Source organism: Anabrus simplex, chromosome 2, assembly GCF_040414725.1.
Source record: "Anabrus simplex isolate iqAnaSimp1 chromosome 2, ASM4041472v1, whole genome shotgun sequence".
Taxonomy (NCBI): domain Eukaryota; kingdom Metazoa; phylum Arthropoda; class Insecta; order Orthoptera; family Tettigoniidae; genus Anabrus; species Anabrus simplex.
Genome location: NC_090266.1, coordinates 759,214,524 through 759,238,651, shown reverse-complemented (window position 1 = coordinate 759,238,651; position 24,128 = coordinate 759,214,524). Strand labels below are relative to the sequence as shown.

Sequence of the window (24,128 nt, the reverse complement as noted above, 5' to 3'; positions counted from 1 at the left end):
CACCTGGCGAGCAAAAGCTCCCCATTCCCAACAGCTTCCATATCTTCCCCACATTTACCAATCACCTTTTCGTATCCTTCAGTTCTATTCCGAACTCTCGCATTGAAATCGCCCATCAGCACTATTCTATCCTTGCTGTTGACCCTGACCACGATGTCACTCAATGCTTCATAAAACTTGTCAACTTCATCCTCATCTGCACCCTCACATGGTGAATACACGGACACAATATCTAGTCCTAATTCCTGCAACTGACAAATCTACCCACATCATTCGCTCATTTACGTGCCTAACAGAAACTATGTTGCGTGCAATGGTATTCCTGATAAAGAGCCCTACCCCAGACTCTGCCCTTCCCTTTCTAACACCCGTCAAGTACACTTTATAATCTCCTATCTCTTCCTCGTTATCTCCCCTTACCCGAATATCACTTACTCCTAGCACATCCAGATGCATCCTCTTTGCTGACTCAGCCAGTTCTACCTTCTTTCTTCCATAAGCCCCATTAATATTGATAGCTCCCCATTGAATTCCATTTCGTTCGCCAAGTTGTTTCCAAGGAGTCCCTCGCCTGTCAAATGGGAGTGGGACTCCGTTACTCCCATAGGTCCGAGGCTTGCTTAAAATGTTCTGAGCTCGGTAAATTCATGAAGCAGGATGCTACCCTACTTGCACATAGTCCAAGTGAGGATCTCTCCTCTAACGGGTTATGGACCACCGGTGAATTGTATAGTCCTAGCCGCCTGAACACAAGGAGGGCCATGACTCAGAATATGTCCGAGATGCCCACTCCCATTCCATAGCAACTGGTATCCCGACTCTCAGGACAACTTACTAGCCCACTCAGCCGTTGTCCATGGTTCACGAACTAGGACGTGACTACAGTACCAGACTTTTATTAAAATTAAGGCTGTCCACTAACGTAATATCAACGCAGGGACCCTTAATTGAATCAGAGTAACCTCTGGTTCTATTGTGGACCGGTCATTACTATTCACTGTCATTAAAATAAATTAACTGTGCTGATGGAAAAACATAACACTAGCTCAAAGTCAAATGATTGAAAATCATTAAATTAGATTTGCTCCACTTGTGCCACAATTTGATACCATAAAAATGTTTTTAACGAAAATATTCAATAACACATATCCCGCAAAGACTATATTCCAAGAACTGAACAGCAAACGTTTAGTTTAAAATAACTTAATCTATAGCAAAGAAAACCACTAACCTTCAGGTAAATTCCAAGTTTATCACTTGAGCTGTCCGACGCGTTACCTGAATGGTCAGCGTACTGGCCTTCGGTTCAGAGAGTCCCAGTTTCAATTCCCGGCCGGGTCGGGGATTTTAACCTTAATTGGTTAATTCCAATGGCTCGGGGGCTCTCTCTCTCTCTCTCTCTCTCTCTCTCTCTCTCTGTGTGTGTGTGTGTGTGTGTGTGTGTGTGTGTGTGTGTGTGTGGCGTATTCAACATTAGAAATCATCCTAGGTAGAGCCCTGTTCTTCACAGACATGCAGGTCGCCTAATAGGCCGTCTACTAGAAAAAGACCTGCACCAGACCTCTCCAGAGGCCATACGCTATCATTATTATTACTTGAGCTTATTTGAATCATAACTCGCATTTTAATTAAATGAGTTCAACGCTGAACAAAACTTTTATAAGTCAACACTGGACGACTAAATAAAGTAAAATTCAAACACCGAAATGGTTTTCGTCGAAATGATTAACATTACAGTCTGTTACCTCCTTACATACAGTATTTTACAAAGTTGTTTAATCGGTGAGGTCGTTCGAAACAATTAAAATTGTCTTGGATGAAAAGCCTGTAAGAAAATTGTGCACGATTACTCAGTCTTATCGCGCTAACGTTCCAGAATGTTAATGAAAGAACAACAAAAATTAATCTTTATAAAGTATACGAGTTTCCCTAAAATGAAACCTCCCCACCGAAATAGTCGAACCGCACTCACTAAATCGCAATATAAATCCAGAAATACGTGAATAACCTACATTAACTTCAAGAATAATAATATTATTTGCAACACAAACAACAAATTCAATAATACCCATGGACTAGTGGTAGACTATTCAACTGTTGCATGGAGTTATTGCAATCCTGTGTTAGCTAGGTTACTCGACAAAAAGTCAGGATAAGTATCCTAGTGACAATAGTTAATCGCAACGACCATGAAGAAAATATAACTTACTCCACTAACCCTGTCCCGTTGACACAACTCGACTACTAACTTACAGCGTCAGGCAATGGCAATTCTATGCACTCTCATCAATGTTCAATATTATCGTTATTTATAATCAAGGAAGCAATAAACATCAATATGGACAATCAATCCATCCTAATCTTAGAAAGGAATATCTATGTGAAATATCAACTATCACTGTATTCGCACAACTTCCGGAAATCGTATAATGATCGAAGACACTCATTGTCACAAACGGTTACTTCTAACATTTGAATATCCTGTGTATAACTTAACCATAAAATGAGGATCCGATCAAGCTGTGCTGCGAACATGTCTCAACTAATTACTTGTGAAGATCCGATCAACCTCCAATGAATACGATCCCGAAACCGAGGATCCAGTAACCCACTTTGTAATTAAGACTCGAATGGTCACAAAAGACAAATACAACATCTCAACTTACTTAAATCCTAACGCTTCTAACCTCTACGCTATTTTGCCGTCCTTAATTCCTCGGGAATTCACAAACAAATCCCGGCATTCTACACAACCGACATTTCCTACAGGACCCTCAAGCTTGGAACATCACCACAAGATTTGCATCTCAGGGGCCAGCAGCTACCTGGACTACAAAACAGCGTGTCAACGGCACAAAACACAAAATAACGGCGCAAAGTTCCACTTGTACAAAATCCATCACTTAAGAAAAACATATTATTCCAGAATGATGATAAAAATTCCAATCGTATTAATGTTCGGGTCTCAAAACCCATCAACCGAAAACTTGCACTATAACATATCAACACTGGTTTTAAAATGTCGTCAATAGAGCAATTCCTTCCAAAATTACACTCGCGTTTACAAATACGTTACACATTTATTATTAGTGACAATTGTTATTTATATCAAGCTAACAATGAATTCACTTTTTAAAAATCAGGACCACTCCACATTATCACACACGAAAATAACGTCAATTTAACAGGAATGACCATTCTACATTTCTGGAATACGACAATGATGATAAATTCAGCAACACTGACCATAGTATATTTTCATATGCCGTCATACGGATAATTCAATAATTTCAAACATTCATGGAAATTCAAACACAGTATCACTTGTTTAATTTGCTCAATAACGCAAAAGATAGTCTACGTGGAAAGCCCACACGTAACTTTAAATTGCAAAAATGACCTAACTTATACATTAAATGAAACATAAGGCACAATCTACCCTAACACAGAGAGCATTAACACTATAACGCACAGACCTACAAACTGAAAAGTATTGAAAGCATAGACTTTTCCTTTTGGCTTATATCCTGACCTCCATCTCCAATTTGCTGGCGACCTCAATACAATTTTACTCCGTAATAGACATCATTATTGTATTATTGTACAATTTGGATGTGTACATTTTGGATGACTTCATTCTTGCTTTACTAATTATGCTAAACCTGGAATAGAACACACGAAATTGCTGCACTTCAGAAGATACACACATTTAATTTATGATTTTATTTACACTCGGGTACACGCGACACTGAAAAATTCCACGCCTGTGTGGCAACAGACATATCCACAGTTCACCATCCTGAACACCTGTTGAGATAAAGCAGGTTGACTACGCATAATTGGCTGGTTTCAAACAACTATGAGATATCTCCCCGCAGTATTAAAGCATCTTACAATAAAATTCCCTGTCTCGGAATAACCATTTAGCTTATTGACTCGACTTGTAATTTCCTTGAACTGAATGTTAAAATTTCCCCTTGTGTGGAACGACGTATAAATCAATTAAGTCCGAACTCTCGTAGAGTTGCTGTCTTTGCTATCCGAAGAAGAAACTTTTCCAAGTACAAAAATACACTGCCAAATACGTTGTATATAAGTCTTTACTCCTGACACTCGCCGAAAAATCTAAGTCCAAGCACTACGGTGTGAAAAGTAGATAAAATGCTAAGTTTCACTGGACCTTGTGTGCGGAGCAGCGCGCCTTCGTTCTACAAATAACAGAAAGAATGACCAGGAGTCTCTCGGAGTCAGAGTATTTATTGAAAAGACGGATCCCTCCAAATTTTCGTGGTGCAGTCTCGTGACATATCCCATTTTCTCAGGTCCTTATGATTGCATATCTAAATTACCATATAAATATTCCTAAAATTCCTGCCATCACGGTTCCAATTTTTAAATGACTTTAATTACTTTATTTTGATAGTAATGTTCGTGACGTCACTCGCACTTAACTTTGTCTCCTGGCGACCGAAGCATTCCTCTGAAAAGATCACGGGTCGTCTTCATGACCTCTGCCAGAATTCGTGATGAAAATATAAATTTATCCTGCATTATCCCCGAGTTAATTTTGGGTTTTAAATGTGCTACAAGGGCTTACTTAAATGCTCCTGAAAAAGGTTCGCTCGAAGTCCTCCGACTTCACGACGGATCCCGAACATCGTAGCAGCTCTGCACGTGTCAAAGGCAAGAGGGAGAAGACAGATCGAGAGTTTTTTATTCCTGCGGGTCATACAGAGTATTAAAAAGGGCGCGCTATCTTACGACTCTAGAAATAATGGGTTCAAGGTCTAGCGTCCGTTGTCAACAAGAACAATAACAACATACATATCCTCTTTACAGAGGAACGACTAGCTCTAGTGCATTGACCGAGTTTTGTGGCAGCACAGGGCGTGACTTCACGCTTTAAACATAACAAACGTAATGAACGTTCCGTTACTACTCAACATTATTACATTAAGCGTAATTTGGCCTATTCCAATGATGATGATTCCTGTCCCTTACCTGCACCCTTAAGGTGAAAATGGGAACTACGGAACACTATCTTCAAGGCGACTGGTAGAGGGAGTCAAACCGCTCACCATCTGATTGCAGCAAACTCGCCGGTATAGCGTATCGCTGACAACTGCACCATCCTCCTTGGGTTATTGACGTCCGAAACGGGGGAGGAGCTTACGGTCAGCTGTTTCCAATATGGCGGCGAGATAGTGACGATAAGTAAACAAGACAGTAATCGGGTGTGCAGAGAGTTGAGAGTGTGTTGAGAGTTGTCGGTGATTTCATGCGTCCATTAGTGGAAAGGGAAGAAATATTCAAGCGTAATCACTTGATATGTGTAGGAAAAAGGTTTGAAACAGAAGATGTAATTGGTGTTGTAGCGTTGAGTTTACAATCATCCCACATCGATTCAAAACCCCACGAAGTTAATGTTGTCTTGAGCAAAGTGGTGATAATGTGAAGTGCAACTGTACATGTAAACCGGGTTTGTCAGAGAAATGTAAACACACCGTAGCCACGCTAATTCACCTTAACAGGTAAGCTACCTACTGTAAAATTTCACTATTAGAGGTTATGGAGTAATTTCTTGTTGATTTGGTCCATGCCAAAGCCTTAGCCAGGAGTGGGGGAGTTACCTGGTTTGTAATCCCCTCCCTGATATCTTGAGGAAGAAATAAAATAATAATTCTACTAGGTAAATGTTGCAAAGCAAATAAATCCTAGGCTTTATACAGGCTTGTGTTGGAATAGCCCGCATATTCTTAATGTTCTCCTTCCATTTTTACCATCAGCACAAAAGTTAGAACTTAGAACCGACAATAATACGCTGTGGAAAGAAGTCTTCACGAAAATGCAGACTGCACACTGTCATGTAACGCGTAACACGTTTTCCAATTGAGAGCGCGGAAGCCCATCTTTCTCTCTGAACTTTTTGTAACAGGAAAGTAGTGAAGAGATTTAGCACCCGTTTTATACGATTTGCAACCGTATACAGAGCAGTACCTTCTCGAATTTGACAATTTCCTTTCTGTTTCCATCACGACGTCAATGCTTCACCATGTAAATAAACCTCACCAGTCACTATGTTACAGCTTCAAAATTCTACCGCGTGGCTGCGCCATCCAACTTTTCTGACGTCAATCCAGCTTGTTAATGAGTAATATCAAATGAAAACAAAACTGCCCTGTTGCATAACTGAATGCCTAACATACTATATTTCCGTCCTTGAGGCATCGGGTTCGACTTCCCTACGGGCCAGGGATAATTGCATTAACAAGGACATTCCTATGGCTCGAGGACTGAGTGTTTCTGTCGTCTTCAACACTTATACTCAGCACACAGCACCTCTAATACTTGGCTTCAAAAAGGGCAACCAGTTGTAAAACGCTGCAAAATTTCCTATAAACCCTAACACCACATGGAAGTCGGAATAAAACTGCGTGCAGTAGTAACAATCCCAGTGGCATTGCTGCTCGCTTCTCGCCAAGGCGGTCCAGGTTTGATTCGTGGCCAATGCATCTGGGATTTACGTAGGGAAATGTCACGTCCTACGCGTCGGATTCCACATACAAATGGAACTCCCGTGACTTATCATCATAAAAGAAATATTGCCACATAAAATTCTAAGCGTATTAAGGCCTATAGGGCCTACCTTTTTAGCAGACAAATTAGAACACAACCGCAAAGTGTTGACGTACCTTTTAGAGAGTGACATACACTGCTAAATTGATCATGGGAAATGGTGCATATTGTTACAGCAGGTGTTTAAAATGTCCACCATTTGCTGTAACCGTAGCCTACATAGGATACGTCAGTCAGTACATGAGGCAATACCACAGGTTTAATGATAATGCCTCCCACCATCCCTGTCAAAACATTAATGAAAGACAGAATCTGGTGGTGGGAAAGTCTCATAGCAAGGGATTATTCTCCGACCAAACATACGTGTTGTGAAAATTGAAATTGCCACTCCTCGTAAACGAGGCCTCGTCTGTGAACAAACCATGATTCGCGAAGTCTTTGACTTGACGATGGACCCATTCAAAGAAGGCCATGTGCGGTGTATTACCTCTGTCTGATAATTTTATTATTATTAACAAATACATTGCATTGGGAAATATCAGAGTGGCAATGGTCACTTAGAGTAGTGTAATAGCCTAATAAGGTAAAGTTAAAACATAATTACCCAACAACAACAACAACAACAACAAAACATAAGTACAACAACTGAAGTGCACCAAACAATTCCATGGAAAGAAAATATTACAGGAAATATTACTAGTTTAACATTCTTAGGTATATCCAGTATTTAACATTACGGCTTACAATACTATAGGTTGAGCTTACTACTGGCTTACAAGTGATAATAAAGTAAAGTTAAAACCTAACTACACAACAACACCACTACAGCAACTAGAGTACAACAAGCACACACTGAACATGCTGCAGAGGGCAAGAATCTCGTCACTCTTCCCAACATGTTCGTAGGACGGTCCAATCGAACACTCCCACCACTGCCACGATTTGGAGAGTACGCCTGCCGGGGTACTCTGCGCGAAATCACGTCTTGGCCAATCAGCCTCACGCGTGGGCATGACTTTTCCAATGTCTGCTATTCTGTATGGCTGCTACAAGACAACCTCTCCCTACGAGGGACATAATAAGTCTGATTACATACTACTACAGACAACCTCTCACCGGAAGGGACGAAATGAAGTTCTGATAAAACGAGGGCAAGCGTGGTTCTCCACACACCAGTTTATTTCCACTTTCTATTAGAACTAAAAGAGATGTGAGAGGTTAGAACATTCTGCCTGAGCGATCGTCGGGTAACGTGGACGTCATTCGCAGCCATTCGTCTGTCCTTTCTGTCCTACGTACATCTCCTATACACTTCTGTAAATATTTTAAGATTGCCAGGAGGGCTGGTATGTACATGTAGCTCGTGCCTGAAAAGGGCTGCACCAGGTCGGGACGCGGATACGGATTTACTTTTACGAAAATGTTTCAAACATTGGGCTAGGAAAATTTAGGGTAAGGAGACGAGCCACTCGACTAAGCGATATGTTCCGAACTGTTAGTAGAAAATGGCATGTTATGACATTAGGAGACGAATATACTCGAATGGAATTTTTGGAGTGAGAATAATCATAATTGTGAAGATTAAGTTAGAATTCAAGAGGACAGATGCGAGCAAATACTCAGGTATGCAGATCAATGGTGAATGATCGTACGCCGATATGAGGTTTTTCTTCATGGAAATCACTCAGCAAACATCTCCCCAGTTGCACGAGCATTCTGTCCTACTTCGAAGAAAATTAAAATCATGTCCAAATATTCCCTGGATGCAAACAGTGCTATGATTAAGCGGTATGTATTCAGTAGCTACACACAGGTCATGTACGGGTTGTAAACATTACGTCGCAGGTCGTTCGTCCCTTCCCAACGAGGCTGCCGACCTTCTCCAGCGTTCATTTCATCGTGGCTCCGTTGCCACATATTCTTTGCTGCATTCAATTCATACATTTTTTGTCTGCTAAATGCATCGAAATACAGAACAAATAAAAAATAAGCATTTATTCTGACACTTATTCCTTCGAGCCAATAATACTTAACACAATTGATTTTACTGTAATATTATAGCGTAACGGTTCAACCTACAGACCTGAAACTTGCAACATTGTGGTCCTGTCCTCAAGATCTATTATTTGCGTTAATTTGGTGTTTCAGTTACATTTCAGCCTGTATAATTGTGAGTTGCACGTGCTTCCGTGGCTAATTCCGTTTTCTACTATGCTTTCCCTTCCCTACTTCTCCTCAGCCGGCCGAAATTCTTCTGAAACTTGATGAATCCTTGTTACACGAATCTACCACACTTCCTTGCCCATATTCGCCTCAACAGGGCCCTTCCTTCACAAACTCACGTGACCTAACTGTTACTGGATTTTATTTGTTCATCAGCATTAACCATACCTTGGTATTTGTTATTATCACTGATTCTTTGTTTACATTCGAGGTTACTTTAACGAATATATGTGATAATGCAATTTGGACTATGTTCTAGGTCAGTTCCAGTTTACTTCAAATGGCTCAGTTACCTGTCATGGTTTCGCTATGCAAATGAAGCACTGCTTATTAACCAGTGGACTGGTGTGGACTCGGTAGCCTGCACACGCTCCAACAGCACGTGCCCAAGAAACGGTCATGTGGTCCTCGAGACACTCAACTTCAGTGAGGTACTCATATTTTATACATTTATTAATTATTACATGTTGATTCTATGAACGAGGACAATATCTTAAGACAATTATAACACGCTCAATTGCCACTAGAACGCACACGTCTCAAGCGTGAAATTCCAGAACAGATAATACAACAACAGGTTCAGTGAATAGAAACATAGCATAGCAGTGCAGTAGGTGGGGTGCGTGTTAGCGACCTCATGGCCATGTTCAAAATTTACACTTTACCCTTTACCAAATATTTTATTTAAAAAATGCAATCAAAGAACAACTAGGTAAAGGACAAAAGCTAGTACTTGATGTATTTAAACATATGCTCGATGGAGGTAATAATAATAATAATAATAATAATAATAATAATAATAATAATAATAATAATAATAATAATTGTTCCGGGATATCTGTGGAACAGCAGAGGTGAAAGAAGGTGCCGGGATGAATAGGTCTAATTACAGAGTCAAAGTTAATTTAAAATTTTAACAAAGATTATATTTTCCAGAAAACAATAGAAATTTGATAGCTTTTCACTTTAGAGAAATTACAAAGACACAGCAATCTAAAAACAAAACTTAGAAGGATCCAAGAATTTTAACTCTCTTGGGCTACAAGCCCCTAGTTTTACAATTTCGAGCTCCTAGCTCAACGCACAAATTTGTTCAAGGGAAGAAATCCTCTAATAACATGGAGCACTTGCTCGCACTTTACAATGTCAAGCCTCCCAGAGGCCTTCTTACAACATTAGAAACCGGGCGAGTTGGCCGTGCGCGTAGAGGCGCGCGGCTGTGAGCTTGCATCCGGGAGATAGTAGGTTCGAATCCCACTATCGGCAGCCCTGAAGATGGTTTTCCGTGGTTTCCCATTTTCACACCAGGCAAATGCTGGGGCTGTACCTTAATTAAGGCCACGGCCGCTTCCTTCCAACTCCTAGGCCTTTCCCAACCCATCGTCGCCATGAGACCTATCTGTGTCGGTGCGACGTAAAGCCCCTAGCAAAAAAAAACAAAAAAAAACAACAACATTAGAAAAGAGCTGGCACGCTCTCAGTTTTTCAAGCCTATTCAAGGCAATATCAGACTTTACAATTACTTGCCGTCAAGGCACAGCTTACACAAATGAACCGGGGTATCTCGTACCCAACCTACTGGGCCTTAGCAGAAAAGAGCAGGTTAAGTAAATGGCCCGAAATGGAGGCGTGTACTTGCATTCTTAAAACCTAAAAGGCACTAGGCCGATGAAACAGGGGCTATTTCCAAACTATGGAGGTGACTCGTATAAGAATAATTTAAGACAATACAGAAAGGAAGAAAACCAGTAACAAAACGTAGTCACCTCAAACCAATATGAAGGGGAGCTCGAGAGGGTAAATCACTCTCTATCCCCGAATTACAGTTGCAGATTTTATGAAGTTTTTACATAAGTCGACAGAAAATTACATTTTTAGAGAAGTAGTTTACATGGTAAAAGTTTCGGACCTTTCCCGCGGGTTAAACTGCTGAGCTAGCAAGAAATAAAGATGTTAAACGGCCATTACCTTGCTGAAGAACTATTGCCTGATGAAAGAGGCACCTCCCGCCTCCTGCTTCACACACACACTTAGTTCTATGTAGATCAAATGGCCAAGAGACGTGAAAATCCGCAGTTTATAAACCCTCGGGGAACGTTCGAGACCTTTCATGAATAACCAAACCACACCCTCTCACTTTTATTGGCTACCATAAAGTTACACACCAAATCGAAGAAGAAGTCGGTGATTGGCCGAAAATTAATTACAGAAATTAGGGATTGGCTGAATTCAAAACTGGCGGGAAAAAAATGTCAATACTGCCAACCCAAAAATGAATGAACATAATTTAGTAAAGAACAAACTTATGAATACAAAATTTCTTCAAATAAAGTTCCTTCACTTCGCACCAGGGTGCATGATCATAGTTTTTTGTAGTGACCTCTATGAGAGAATGTCCAAATTTCTTGATGAACTGAAAACAAAAACAAGTTGAAATACACACAGTACTGGAAACTTCACCATCAAAAAAGAGAGGTAATGACATCTGAGTAAAAGTTTAAGTAGGTTTAGTTCCAAGTTCAGTGTTTCTCCAGTAGAGGAGTTCTATTAGCCGCAACATTTAAATGTGCGACGTAGAGGTGTACCTCCCGGTATAATAATAATAATAATATTAATAATAAAAATTGTTACCGTGGTTTGGTGGATTAGCAGAGGTGAAAGAAGGTGCGGGGGTGAACAGGTCTCAAAATACGAAATTAAAGTTAAGATAAAATTTGACAAGGTTATATTTTCTTTGCAAAATCAAGAAATAACAAGAATGGCAGGTACAGAGTAGCAAAGTAAAAAAACGTGAATGTACAATGACAGTGTTACAGGATTTGGGCTCCGAGAGCCAGACACATAATTCTTGAGCAATGAGCCCAACTTTACTTATATCCAAGGTTCAACAAATGGGCAGAAAACCCCGATCATTCCTAGGAGCACTTGCTCCTATTTACACAGTAAAGCCTCCTCGAGGCATACAGCAACTCAATTTTCAAGAAAGAGCAACTCGCTCTCAAAATTTAAGCCTGTCAAAGGCCACACCAAACTCCACTTTCAAGTTGTCCTCGAAGGACATGAAAACAGGGGTGAAAATACCCAACCTACTGAGGCCTATTAAGTAAAGAAACAGGTCAATTACATGGCTTCTAAAAAAATCAACTTGAGAGGAGGCGTTCTTGCCCTCCTAATACACTTTATATAAAACCTACTTGGCACTAGGCCGTTACTGCAAGGGCTAATCCCATACTACAGAGGTGACTTATAGAAGAAGACAATTTACATTACATTAAGGAAGAAACAGTTGAGAAAATAAGTTCACCTCAACGCAATATGAGTGGGAGCTCGAGAGGGTTAAGCACTCTCTATCCCAATATGTAGTTCAAAAGATAGAATTGATACGAAGTGTCTTTACATTTTAGGGGAAAAGTTACATGGTAGAAAGGCTTCGGACCTGCCCCGAGAGTTAAACTGCTGAGCTAGCAAGAAAAGAAGTTATTAAACGGCCATTACCTGGTGGCTGAACTGCTGCCCGAAGAAAGAGGCGCTTCCCGCCCCCTGCTACGTACTTTACACACTGATAGATGTTACTGAAGTGGCGCGGAGACCCGAAAATCAGCAGTTTATATACCCTCGTGGAAGGTTCGAGGCGTTTCAGGAATGAGAACACCCTCCCACAAAAATTTTATTGGTTAACGACGAAAACCCCTACACTAGATGAGGAGGAAACACCTTATTGGTGGAAAATTAATTACAGAAAATTATGATTGGCCAGTTTCAAAACTGGCAGAAAGAAAGGGTTAATATTGCCAACTTAAACAATAACTGAACGAAATTTAACAAAGAACAAACTTATGAATTCAAAATTTCTCCAAAAACATAGTTCTTTCACTTCGCACTAGGGTGCACAATTGTAGTTCTTCAGTAGTGCCATCTGGAAGAGAATATCCACACTTCTTACTACAGGCAAAAGAAAAATACATCGAAAACGACCCAGTTCAGAAACTTCAAAATTTCCAAGTAGTGACATCTTCTGAGAAACTTGAAAATTAACACAGTTGATAAAGTTCAGACTTCCTCCAGTAGAGGAGTTTCAACTGGCGCAAAGTTTGAATTAGCGGCGTGGAGGTGTACCACCCGGTACAGACCTCCCCTCCCCCCAAAAGTCTCTCCAAGGGGTAACACAGAAGAACATAAACTTTTGTTTCAAAATAAGGTCCAAGTTATGATGTTGATATACAGGGTGTTAGGTGTATACGTGCAGATATTAAGCTAGTCGGCTAAGAAAAATACATCTCATAATATATGCTATGTACTTTTTACCTTGTCCTATTAGTTTGCCCATAACTGAGCCAAATATTTCAGGACCTAATGTGTTTTGAACGGCCGTAGCAGGATACGCCGGTGATGTCATTCTGTCCACGCGTAGCGGAAGTACAGTAGCCGAGTATAGGGCTTGTTGAACCTGTTTCTTATCGCAGGCCAACACATGTTGTTGTGCACTTCCCCTGAAGGCTTGGCAAGTAGAAGAGGATGACTCACGTGCCAGGTCATTTGCTGTACTCGAAAACCGGTGTAGGGTACTCTGTGCGAAAAGTACACAGAATCCTTACAGTGACGTCAAAGATCCGTACAAGCACATACGTGCGAATCAAGTGTTGTGTATTTGTGTGCGATTTTTAAGACGTCAATGGCATTGCTCAGTGATCCAAGCTGACAAAATGAAAGGAAATGGTTAATAAGTAAATGAAATATGGGCGCAATATTTCTCTGCTGTTATTGCGACAGTCTACGATGAATTTCTGACAATAGACAATGCGGGTTGTCTATGGTTATTCATAAACTTATTAGGTCATTGAAAGGACGGTGGACACTGAAAGAAAACGCTATAAGTATTCAGTGAAATTGTTATTAATGAGACAAATTTCAAAAACCGTAGTTGCATCCATCGTGAACATTGCTCGAAGGAAAAAGACCTACTGTGGAATTGCCGCCGGGCATTTCTAATAGAAGGCTTATTCTTCTTTTTCCTAATCTGTTTACCCTCCAGGGTTGGTTTTTCATGGGACTCAGCAAGGGATCCCACCTCTACCGCCTCAAGGGTAGTGTCCTGGAGCGTGAGACATTGGATCGGGGATACAACTGGGGAGAATGACCAGTACCTCACCCAGGCGGCCTCACCTGCTATGCTGAACAGGGGCCTTGCGGGGGTATGGGAAGATTGGAAAGGATAGACAAGGAAGAAGGAAGGAAGCGGCCGTGGCCTTAAGTTAGGTACCATCCCGGCATTTGCCTGGAGAAGGGGGGAACTACGGGAAACAACTTTCAGGATGGCTGAGGTGGGAATCGGACCACCTCTACTCATTTGACTTCCCGAGGCTAAGTGGACCCTGTTCCAGCCCTCGTACCACTTTTCAAATTTCTTGTCAGAGCTGGAAATCGAACCCGAGCTTCGGGGGTGGCAGCTAATCACACTAGCCACTGCACCACAGAGGCGGACGGAAGGCTCATTACTGAACAGTAAGTACCGATAGGTTAAATGATGACTGTAATGGACCCGTTTAATTAGAACTTCCGTAAAAATACTACTACTACTACTACTACTACTACTACTACTAATAATAATAATAATAATAATAATAATAATAATAATAATAATAACTTTACGTTCCACTAACTAATTTACACGGTTTTCGGAGACGCTGAAATGCCAGAATTTTATCGCAGTATTTTTTTAATGCAAATAAATCTACAGACACGAGACTGACGTATTTGAGCACCTTCAAATACCACCGGACTGAGCCAAGACCAAGCCTCCCAAGTTGGGTTCAGAAGGTCAGCACTTTACGCAGTGCTGCACCAATCATCTTGCCGGGCTGAGTGGCTCAGACGGTTGAGGCACTGGCCTTCTGAGTCCAGTCTTGACAAGGTGCTCAAATACGTCAGCCTTGTGTCAGTAGATTTACTGGTACGTGAAGAACTCCTATGGTACTAAATTCCTGCAAATCCGCGTCTCCGAAAACCGTGAAAAGTAGTTAGTGGGACGTAAAGCCAATGACATTATTATCATCATCTTACCTGCACAGTTCATAGGGTTATCTTACCTGGAGTTCCTCATAGGTACGTTATTAGAGCTTTCAGAGGACGCTCCGTTTCGACTTCGCCGAAACATGTGGTTTTTACACGATGGTCCACCACCTGATATAAGCCGCTTACTGCGTGATCATTTGGATCAGTCCTTTGGTCTATGGCGTATAGGACGACATGGACCCATCAATTGGCCCGCCAGATCTCCAATGGATATTACGGAAGACTGGATTCGGAGAAGTGATTTTCTTTTGTTAGTTGCTTTACGTCGCACCAACACAGAGAGGTCTTATGGCGACAATCGGACAAGAAAGGCCTAGGAATGGTAAGAAAGTGGTCGTAGCCTTAATTAAGGTTCAACCCTCGCAATGCCTGGTGTGAACTTGGGAACCACGGAAAACCATCTTCAGGGCTGCCGACATTGGGGTTCGAAGCCCCAATCTCCCGGATGCGAGCTCACAGCTGTGCGCTCCTAACCGCATGGCCAACTCGCCGAGTACGGAGAAGTGAAGCCTGCAGAGTAGTCCAGGGAGGTCACTTGAACAATTGCTACGTGTTTCACATTGGTATGTCAGATGTTACACCATTTCTGCAGCGTATTGAGTTGGGAGTTCAGTTCTCAATCGATGTAGTCTTTTGAGTCTCGATAGTTCGATATTCTCATAAATCCGAGCAGAAAAATTGAAGTACCGGTAACAAAAATTATAAATCTAGAGTTTCAGTTCGCGATTGCCTTGTACGTGGCGCAAGCTGAACACAACACACGGAAGACGTGCTTGTTAAAACGCTAGATATTGACCTTGAACACAGCATGGCAGTTCTTCATTCTACACTGTACTGGTTTGGGTACATTGCGTGTGTGTGTCTGTTTGATGTTTATACACAAAACCTGTTTGTCACACTTTGTCCTCTAGTGCTAACCACAAAATGAAGATACACCTGACTCATCGCAAAGAGACCTGGTTCTGGTCTTACGCATACTATCCTGTAGTAAACTACTGCGAGCGATGTAGGCACGGGTGAAGTACATTTCATTTTGTTTCCTCCTACACCACGCATATTTTACTATTTTCTTCCCTGCCTTTCAGCTCCTAATGACCTGATAATAATAATACCGGTAATGTTATTTGCTTTACGTCCCACTAACTACTCTTACTGTTTCTGGAGGCGCTGAGGTGCTGTAATTTAGAATCGCACGAGTTCTTTTTACGCGCCAGTAAATCTACCGACACGAGGCTGACTTATTTGAGCATCTTCGAATACCATCGGACTGAGCCAAGATCGAGCCTGCCAAGTTGGGGTCAGAAGGCCAGCGCCTCAACCGTCTGAGCCACTCTGCCCGGCAGCAAAAATTATTATTATTATTATTATTATTATTATTATTATTATTATTATTATTATTATTATTATTATTACCGGGCGAATTGGCCGTGCGGTTAGAGACGCATGGCTGAGAGCTTTCACCCCGGAGATAATGGGTTCGAATCCCACTGTCGGCAGCCCAGAAGATGGTTTTCCGTGGTTTCCCATTTTCACACCAGGCAAATGCTAGGGCTGTACCTTAATTAAGGCCACGGCAGCCTCCTTCCAACTCCTAGGCCTTTGCTATCCCATCGTCCTATAAGACCTATCTGTATCGGTGCGTCGCACCGTCACAGATAGGTTTTACGGCGACAGATATAACTAAGGACTAGGATCGGGAAGGAAGCAACCGTGGTCTTAATTAAGGTACATCCCTAGCATTTGCCTGGTGTGAACATGAAAAACCACGGAAAATCATCTTTAAAGCTGCCGACAGAGGGATTCGAAGCCAGTACATCCCGAATATTGGATACTGTTCGAACTTAAACGACTGCTATTATCAAGCTCGGTGATGATTTAAGAGTGGACTTCTGCCGCTGGTTAATTGATCAAGCACTCAATCCAGAATTTCTGTCAAGTGTATTAGTGACACATGAGGCAATTTTTATAGAAGGAGTGTTTAATATTTAGTATACCAAGGCAACCTCTAGCACCGGCTCTCAATTAATATCTGGATGGATGCAGTGGGAAGTCTGTCTCTTTGACCAATCGTCTTTTTATTAGCGTTATTTTGCTTTACGTCCCACGTACTATTTATACCGTTTTCTGAGACGCTGAGGTGACGAAATTTCATATCGCAGAAGTTCATTTACGTGCCAGTATTTCTACTACACGAGACTGACGTATGTGTGCCCCATCAAATATCATCAGACTGAGCCAAGATTGAACCTGCCAAGTTGGAGGTCGGAAGATAAGGACCTCAACGGTCTCAGACACTCAGACCGGTACCAATCACCTTACTTGCATAAATTTGATCGGTGTAGCTTTCCTTATGGTGACGATGGGACGGGAAAGGGCTAGTATCGGAAAGGAAGCGATCGTGGCATTCATGACGTTACAGCCCCAGCATTTGCCTGGTGTGAACATGGAAAACCACGGTAAACCACCTTTAGGGCTGCCGACAGAGGGGTTGGAACCCACTATATCCCACTCATGAGCTGTGGAATATCCCCATTCAATAGGACAAGGCAGTTTCCAGCACCGGTTCTAATTAATATCAGGATGGGTGTAGTTGGAGGTCGGTTACATCTTTTTGTTAATGTTATCTTGCTCCTGTACAGTAGATACAGTACGTTACTGGAGCTTTCAGAGGACGTGTCGCTTCGACTACGCCGAACCACGTGGATTTTACACGATGGTGCAGACATTTCCTCAACGGTAGACAGGACGATGTGGAACTATCAATTGGCCAGCCCTTATTCCAGTGGATTGTTATGCCTGGGGGGACATGAGAAACAAAGTATACCGAACTGAGGTAACCACTTCGGATGACCTCCGTGAACGTATGTTTAAGCACCAGAGGATATTCTGAACCACAGTGGTGTCTTGGCTCGAATGACAAGTTGCTTTACGTCGCACCGACACAGATAGGTATTATAGCGATGACGGGGCAGGTAAGGGTTAGGAGTGGGAAGGAAGCAACCATGGACTTAATTAAGGTACAGCCCCAGCATTTGCCTCGTGTGAAAATGGGAAACCACGGAAAACCATCTTCAGGGCTACCGGTACCGACAGTGGGGTACGAACCCACTATCTCCCGAATACTGGATACTGGTAGCACTTAAGCGACTGCAGCTATCGAGCTCGGTGTACCAGTAAATATACCGACACGAGGCTGACGTATTTGAGCACCTTCAACTACCACTGCACGGGGCCAGGTTCGAACATGCGAAGTTGGAGTCAAAAGGCTGGCACCTCAACCGTTTTAGCCACTCAACCAGGCAGGAAGCACGAAATGTAGGTACGTTTAATTTACTTAGTTGTATAATATGTCCATTTTTCGTTTGAAACAAAACGTTCGATGTGCTTCGATAATTCAATTCTGATTCTACTCATATGGATATCCTATGCCATGCATTTGTTCGTTGGCGCAAGGAACTGTCTTCCTTCTACCTTTACGCAATGCACAACGGGGATCGTACCGCATTTCACGTCCCGGCGTGCGTATCCCAACCAATAATTATATCACACGCTCGTACAGGTCGCGCACCGACACAGGTTTTCAGGTCATTTCCATACTCACTAGACCACAGGGCTGACGACCACAGATATCCCTATCCCCTAAAGGACGTAACAGCAAATGAACCAGTATTAACGCTGAGAATTCAATACATCTCCAGGGTCCGAAACCGATAACTAGTGTTGTCTGAAACCCCTAAGACGGAAGCTAAATACTAACAACAACAAACCAGTCTGGCGATAATGTAACGTAACATGTTGTAGACTGGTAGCCTTCAGCTGTTACAGTAGGTCAGTTGCTCGTAAACATAAAACCAGTTTGGCAAGTATATTACGTAACATCTCGTGGCATTGAAACATAAACATAAACAGAACAGAAACCAGTTTGGCAGGGATGGCGCGTGACTTGCCTGTTATCAAAGGAAAGCTATTCATTCACAAGAACAAGGCATACTACCTATTCTAAAAACATCGTACCCCTTTGCTCTCGAAAATAACTTCCGAGGATTACTAAAAGTTTGATATATAGTGGTTCGTCACATCGTTCTCTATTGCTACAATAAATATCTGCACGTATACACCTAACACCCTGTAGAAGTTAATTGCAGAAGCATTTATAAATTTTTTACTAAATTTGGTTTGATTCAGTTTCAGAATTCTTTATAGTAAGTTTAGATGTAAAGTCTTTATGCTAGTAGAGGTTGAATTCAGACGGAAACTTTTAGTTTTTGAAGTTGAGGAAAAAATTTTTCTAAGCCCACCAGATATTGCAGTTGGATTCAAAACTGTAGTAATTGTTGATATTAAATGCCCATGTAGCTGATTACATATATCCAAGGTTGATTAAGTTAGACGGCCAGACCGGCCGCTGCTGCTTGTGTCCAGAGGAGGCCGCTCGGACCCCTCAAGTACCCTGAGATACCGCTCGCCCGCACTATGAGAGGAGTAGTGGAGATGAAGCACGCCGCGCCCGCGGCGAACATGCAGGTCGCGGGTCAGTTACAGGTTGTGCGCCGCACATCAGCCTTGGCCGGGAGGAGGACTCCGGCTCGCCGTACACTGGTTGGCCTCACTGGAGAAGAGCGGGCCCATACCCTGCCTCAGTAGCGGTACGGCGCCGCGCTGCTGTGGGAGCACTGAAACATTATAGCTCGGGCGGCAGAATTTTGTTTGACCAGAATGATTTTAGGGTACATTCATTGTGGTGGAACTGAGGGGCCAGCGGCGTAGAAATATTTATTTCACTTGAAAGCCACTGTGTGTTGTTAGGCAGGAGACGGGAGCGTGGTAATGGCCGTGGTAAGGACAGGATGGCAGTTTAACTGGTCGGGGAAGGTTTACAATAAATGGTTACACGCAAAGGAAACATATTCCAAGGGCAGAAGGCCTAAAAGTGAAACCCCTCAAACAAAAATATAACCTTCATATTTCTTTCAAAATTAAATGAAGCAAGTTAACACAGAAATTACACCGGTTTCACCTGTGACAGGTGAACCCTAAATATCCTCTCGGTGGCTGGATTGCTTAGCAATAAGGTAACGGGAGTAAGGAAATCGAGAATAGTACACGGCCCATGACATCTGGGGGCAAGCTTGCTCGCGGGAACAAAATTCTTGACCATCACCTGGTCGCCTACCTTCAAATTGGTGGGTCTCCGTCCACGATCATATCTTTCCCTAACCTTTTCATGAGACACTTTAAGGTTGGCTTTAGCCTTCTTCCAAAGATCTTTAACGTTATCGGGATCTATTGTCTCAGGCAGAATGTCACTCAGAGACCAGAGGTTAGAGAGCGGCGTGTTGGGAACAAACTTGAACATTAAAGAAGCTGGAGTAAACTTATGAGATTCATGAACAGCCGAGTTCAAAGCAAAAGCTAACCAATGCAGGGACGTGTCCCACATAGAATGATCTTCATGATGATAGGCAATAAGCGCGGGCCTGAGATTACGATTAACCCGTTCAGCCAGAGATGGTTGAGGGTAATAAGCAGAAGTTGTCACATGAGAGATGGACAGGTCTAAGCAGAATTTACGAAATAGATTAGATGTGAAAGCCTTAGCATTATCAGACACAATATATTGACACGGACCAAAAGAAGCAAAGATAGAATTTAGACAAGTAATTGTGGACTGAGCGGTAGCCAGCTTAGTCGGAAATAACCATGAAAATCTTGTAAAACCATCTACACATACAAAAATGAACTTGTTGGCATTTCCCTTTGACTGGGGGAAGGGTCCTACATAATCAATATACAGGAGTTCCATAGGGCGCGAAGCCTGATGAGAAGACAAAAGGCCTACCTTGGTGGACATGGTGGGTTTACTAAGCAAGCGGGATTTACAAGCCTTTACTAGTTCACGAATTTCACCGTCCATACCCTTCCAGATAAACATTTCCCGGATCTTTTCACGGGTTTTGAAGATGCCTAAATGCCCCCTAATGGGGTCTCATGATAGTACTTGAAGATCATTGGTACAAGAACAGCTGGAACTACAACTTTCATCATCTTATCATGCCTCGATGGGCAACATAAAACACCATTCGTCAGTACATAAGGGACAACATGTTCCCCAGAAGAAAGGGTTTCCATTATCGGAGCCAGCGTTGGATCTTCACGTTGATATTTCTCAAGGTCCCTAAAGAGCATGGGAGCATCTGTTAAGATGGCATTAACCTCAGATGGTATGGACTCGGGAGGTGATGAACTATCGACCGGTTCATGGGTCTGGACGTCGTTGGAAAACATACGGCTGAGTCCGTCTGCGACAACATTTTCAGTACCTCTGATATGCCTAACGTCAAATTGGAAGGCAGAAATTCGGATGGCCCACCGGGCTATACGACCAGTACGACGCGGCCTACCTAGGACCCAGCTTAAGGCTTGATTATTCGTCTCCAGGTCGAATTTGACATGTTCCAGATAGAGACGGAACTTTTCTAAGGCAAATAAGACTGCCAAACCTTCGAGCTCATAGATTGAATACTTGGTTTCTTGAGCCGATAGAGTCCTAGATGCATAGGCGATGGGTCGCCTCCCTAGTTCAGTCTCTTGAAGAAGGACTGCAGCTACCGCCGACGACGACGCGTCGGTTTGGACGATGAATTTCTTCGAGAAATCTGGCATAGCAAGGACAGGGGCATTACAGAGAGCTAATTTGAGGTCTTCAAAAGCGGCTTGTTGCGAAGGCCCCCACTCGAATTTGACGCCTTTCCTACGGAGTAAGTTCAAGGGCGCCGCTCTATTAGCGAAATTTGGAATAAATTTCCTGAAGAAATTCACCATACCAATGAACCTGGCAATACCTTTTATGTCCTTGGGAGGTTTAAAATCACGGATGGCCTGTGTTCTAGAATGATCGACTGCAACACCATCGGGCGACACAATACGCCCTAGGAATGACATGGAGGGCTTAGCGAAGGCAACATTGGACAACTTCACAGTTAACCCAGCCTTACGAAGGCGATTGAGAACTCCTCGCAGATGATCTAGATGTTCTTCAAAAGTCTCCGAAAATACGACATCATCAAGATAGTGATACAAGTACCCAAATTTGATGTCGGAGAAGACCCTATCTAGCAGTCTAGTGAGTACAGCTGCTCCAGTGGGGAGCACGAAAGGCACGCGGTTGTATTCATACAAATTCCAATCCGTGGCAAACGCTGTAAGGTGTTTAGACTCTTCGGCTAGGGGAATTTGATTGTAGGCCTGATTCAGGTCCAAGATGGTAAAGAATTTAGCTTTACGGAACCATGAAAAACAAGAATGAAGGTCAGGAAGGGGCACAGATTGTAACACCACCTTCCGATTGAGAGCCCTATAATCAATGACAGGCCTGAAGCCCCCTTGGGGTTTCGGGACTAGAAAAATAGGTGAAGAATACGCCGACTTAGAGGGCCTAATAATACCATCCTTCAACATTTGATCAATGATTTCTTTCAGAGCCTTCATTTTAGGTGGAGATAGCCTATATGGTGGAAAACGGACAGGAATCGAATCCGTGACCTCAATTTTGTATTCGATCAGGTCAGTAACACCAAGAGTATCAGAGAACACCTCTGGAAACGACTGACACAACTTACGAATACTATCAGCCTGCTCCTCAGGTAGATGTCTAAGATCTAACAACATCTCATCCTGGGTAGGCGAAATAGATGAACATGATACAGAACTACACTTTAACAAAGGGATTTTACAATTAGAGGCAAATTTGAATGTGCACGACTTACTCTGAAGGTCGAGCACTAGACCGGTGTGAGAAATGAAGTCAGCTCCCAATACAATGGGGCAAGACAAGTGCTTGGCCACAAACAATTCAACTTTCCAAGTAAATTTAAAAATACGAATTTTGACATATAAGGAGCCTAAAATTTCTAATGGAGAAGAATTAGCCGAAACATATTGAACAGGAGATGAGCAATAGTCAGGAAGTTTACAAATAGATTTCAATTTCGAATACCATTGAGCCGAAATAATTGAACAAACACTGCCTGAATCTAAAAGAGCTGTTACAGGTTCATTATTTAACTCAATTTTGAGGAAGGGCACAGGTGCGGGGGAATCCGCCGCAATCCTAAGACACTCTTTGGGGCATTCAAAAGATAAATCTGAAGACTGAGTTTTCCCTGAATTTTCGACCTGTTTACCAGGGGCTGAGCCTCGGGAAGATGGATTAGTCGACTCAGCCGAAGCCACTAGTCACTTTTTATTAGTGCCATTGGTGGAAGTTAAACCCGAAGTGGAGCAGGAGGGGGTACTGCTAACATTAGGGCAGTTCTTGGCAATATGAGAAAACGCGCCGCATTTAAAGCAACCTTGCGATGACCCCGTTCCATTCCTTGTTCCACTAGATTTAATTAATGGACACTTATTGCGAAGATGGTCAGGCGACCCACAAGCATAACATTTACGGGGTGTGACTGGTCGGCGAGGTGGAGGACGAGGATTACTAAAAGAAGGAGGGCGTTCTTTCGCGACACGCAAGGAATCGGCGTATCTAACTCCTTCCGCTGAGACGGCCAATGCTTCAAGTTCAGAGAAGGTTTGCGGGCACGCCGCGAAACACAAATATGAAATATAAGATGGTGAAATACATTCCACAATAGCCTGAACAATCTGATCTTCAGGGAAGTGAAGAGCAAACACCCTAGTATAGAACTTAATATCTTGGATGAAATCTGCCAAGTTTTCATCCAACCGTTGTACACGATAATAGTACTTCTGAATAAGTGAGGACCTTGCCCTAGCCGGAATGAAGTTAGCTAGCAAGTGGGCGTGGAAGTCTTCAATAGATGATTGTTCGGCAATGGCTCTTACTATTTTGTCTGAGAGAAAACCAATTGCATAAGGATAAATTATCTGCAAAATTTGACATGGAGAAAGAGAAAAAATAAGAGCATGGTCCTGAAACTCAACTAAAAACTTTAAGAATGAAATTACTTCACTGGTGGTATTAACAGAAAACTTAGAGATACCTCTGGGCAACATTGCTAATGGATGAGGCAAGCTGCTGAACCCAGGTGACATAGTAGGTAAAGGTTTAAGTGGCAAAGAAGCTAATTCAGAACGTACATTATTCAACGATTATAACGTGCTCCGAATTTTTCTACTGTTTTATGGATTCTACGTTTACTACGCTGCATATGCCGCTACTAACCTGCCTGTGCTCTCTTCGCCCGTCCAGCTTCAACTGCTCGTGCGGCTTACCCTCCCTCTTTCCT

The 24,128-nt window shown here is 42.4% G+C and overlaps 1 protein-coding gene across 1 annotated transcript in view; it reads left to right on the top strand.

The window, feature by feature from the left end:
* The window catches only part of LOC136864440 (protein white-like), a 199,026-nt gene that overhangs the window by 116,818 nt on the left and 58,080 nt on the right, over positions 1-24,128 (top strand). Inside the window, exon 12 of the mRNA XM_067141438.2 lies at positions 9,059-9,230. Within this exon, the coding sequence (XP_066997539.2) occupies positions 9,059-9,230 (172 nt within the window). The remainder of the gene's footprint in view (positions 1-9,058; positions 9,231-24,128) is intronic.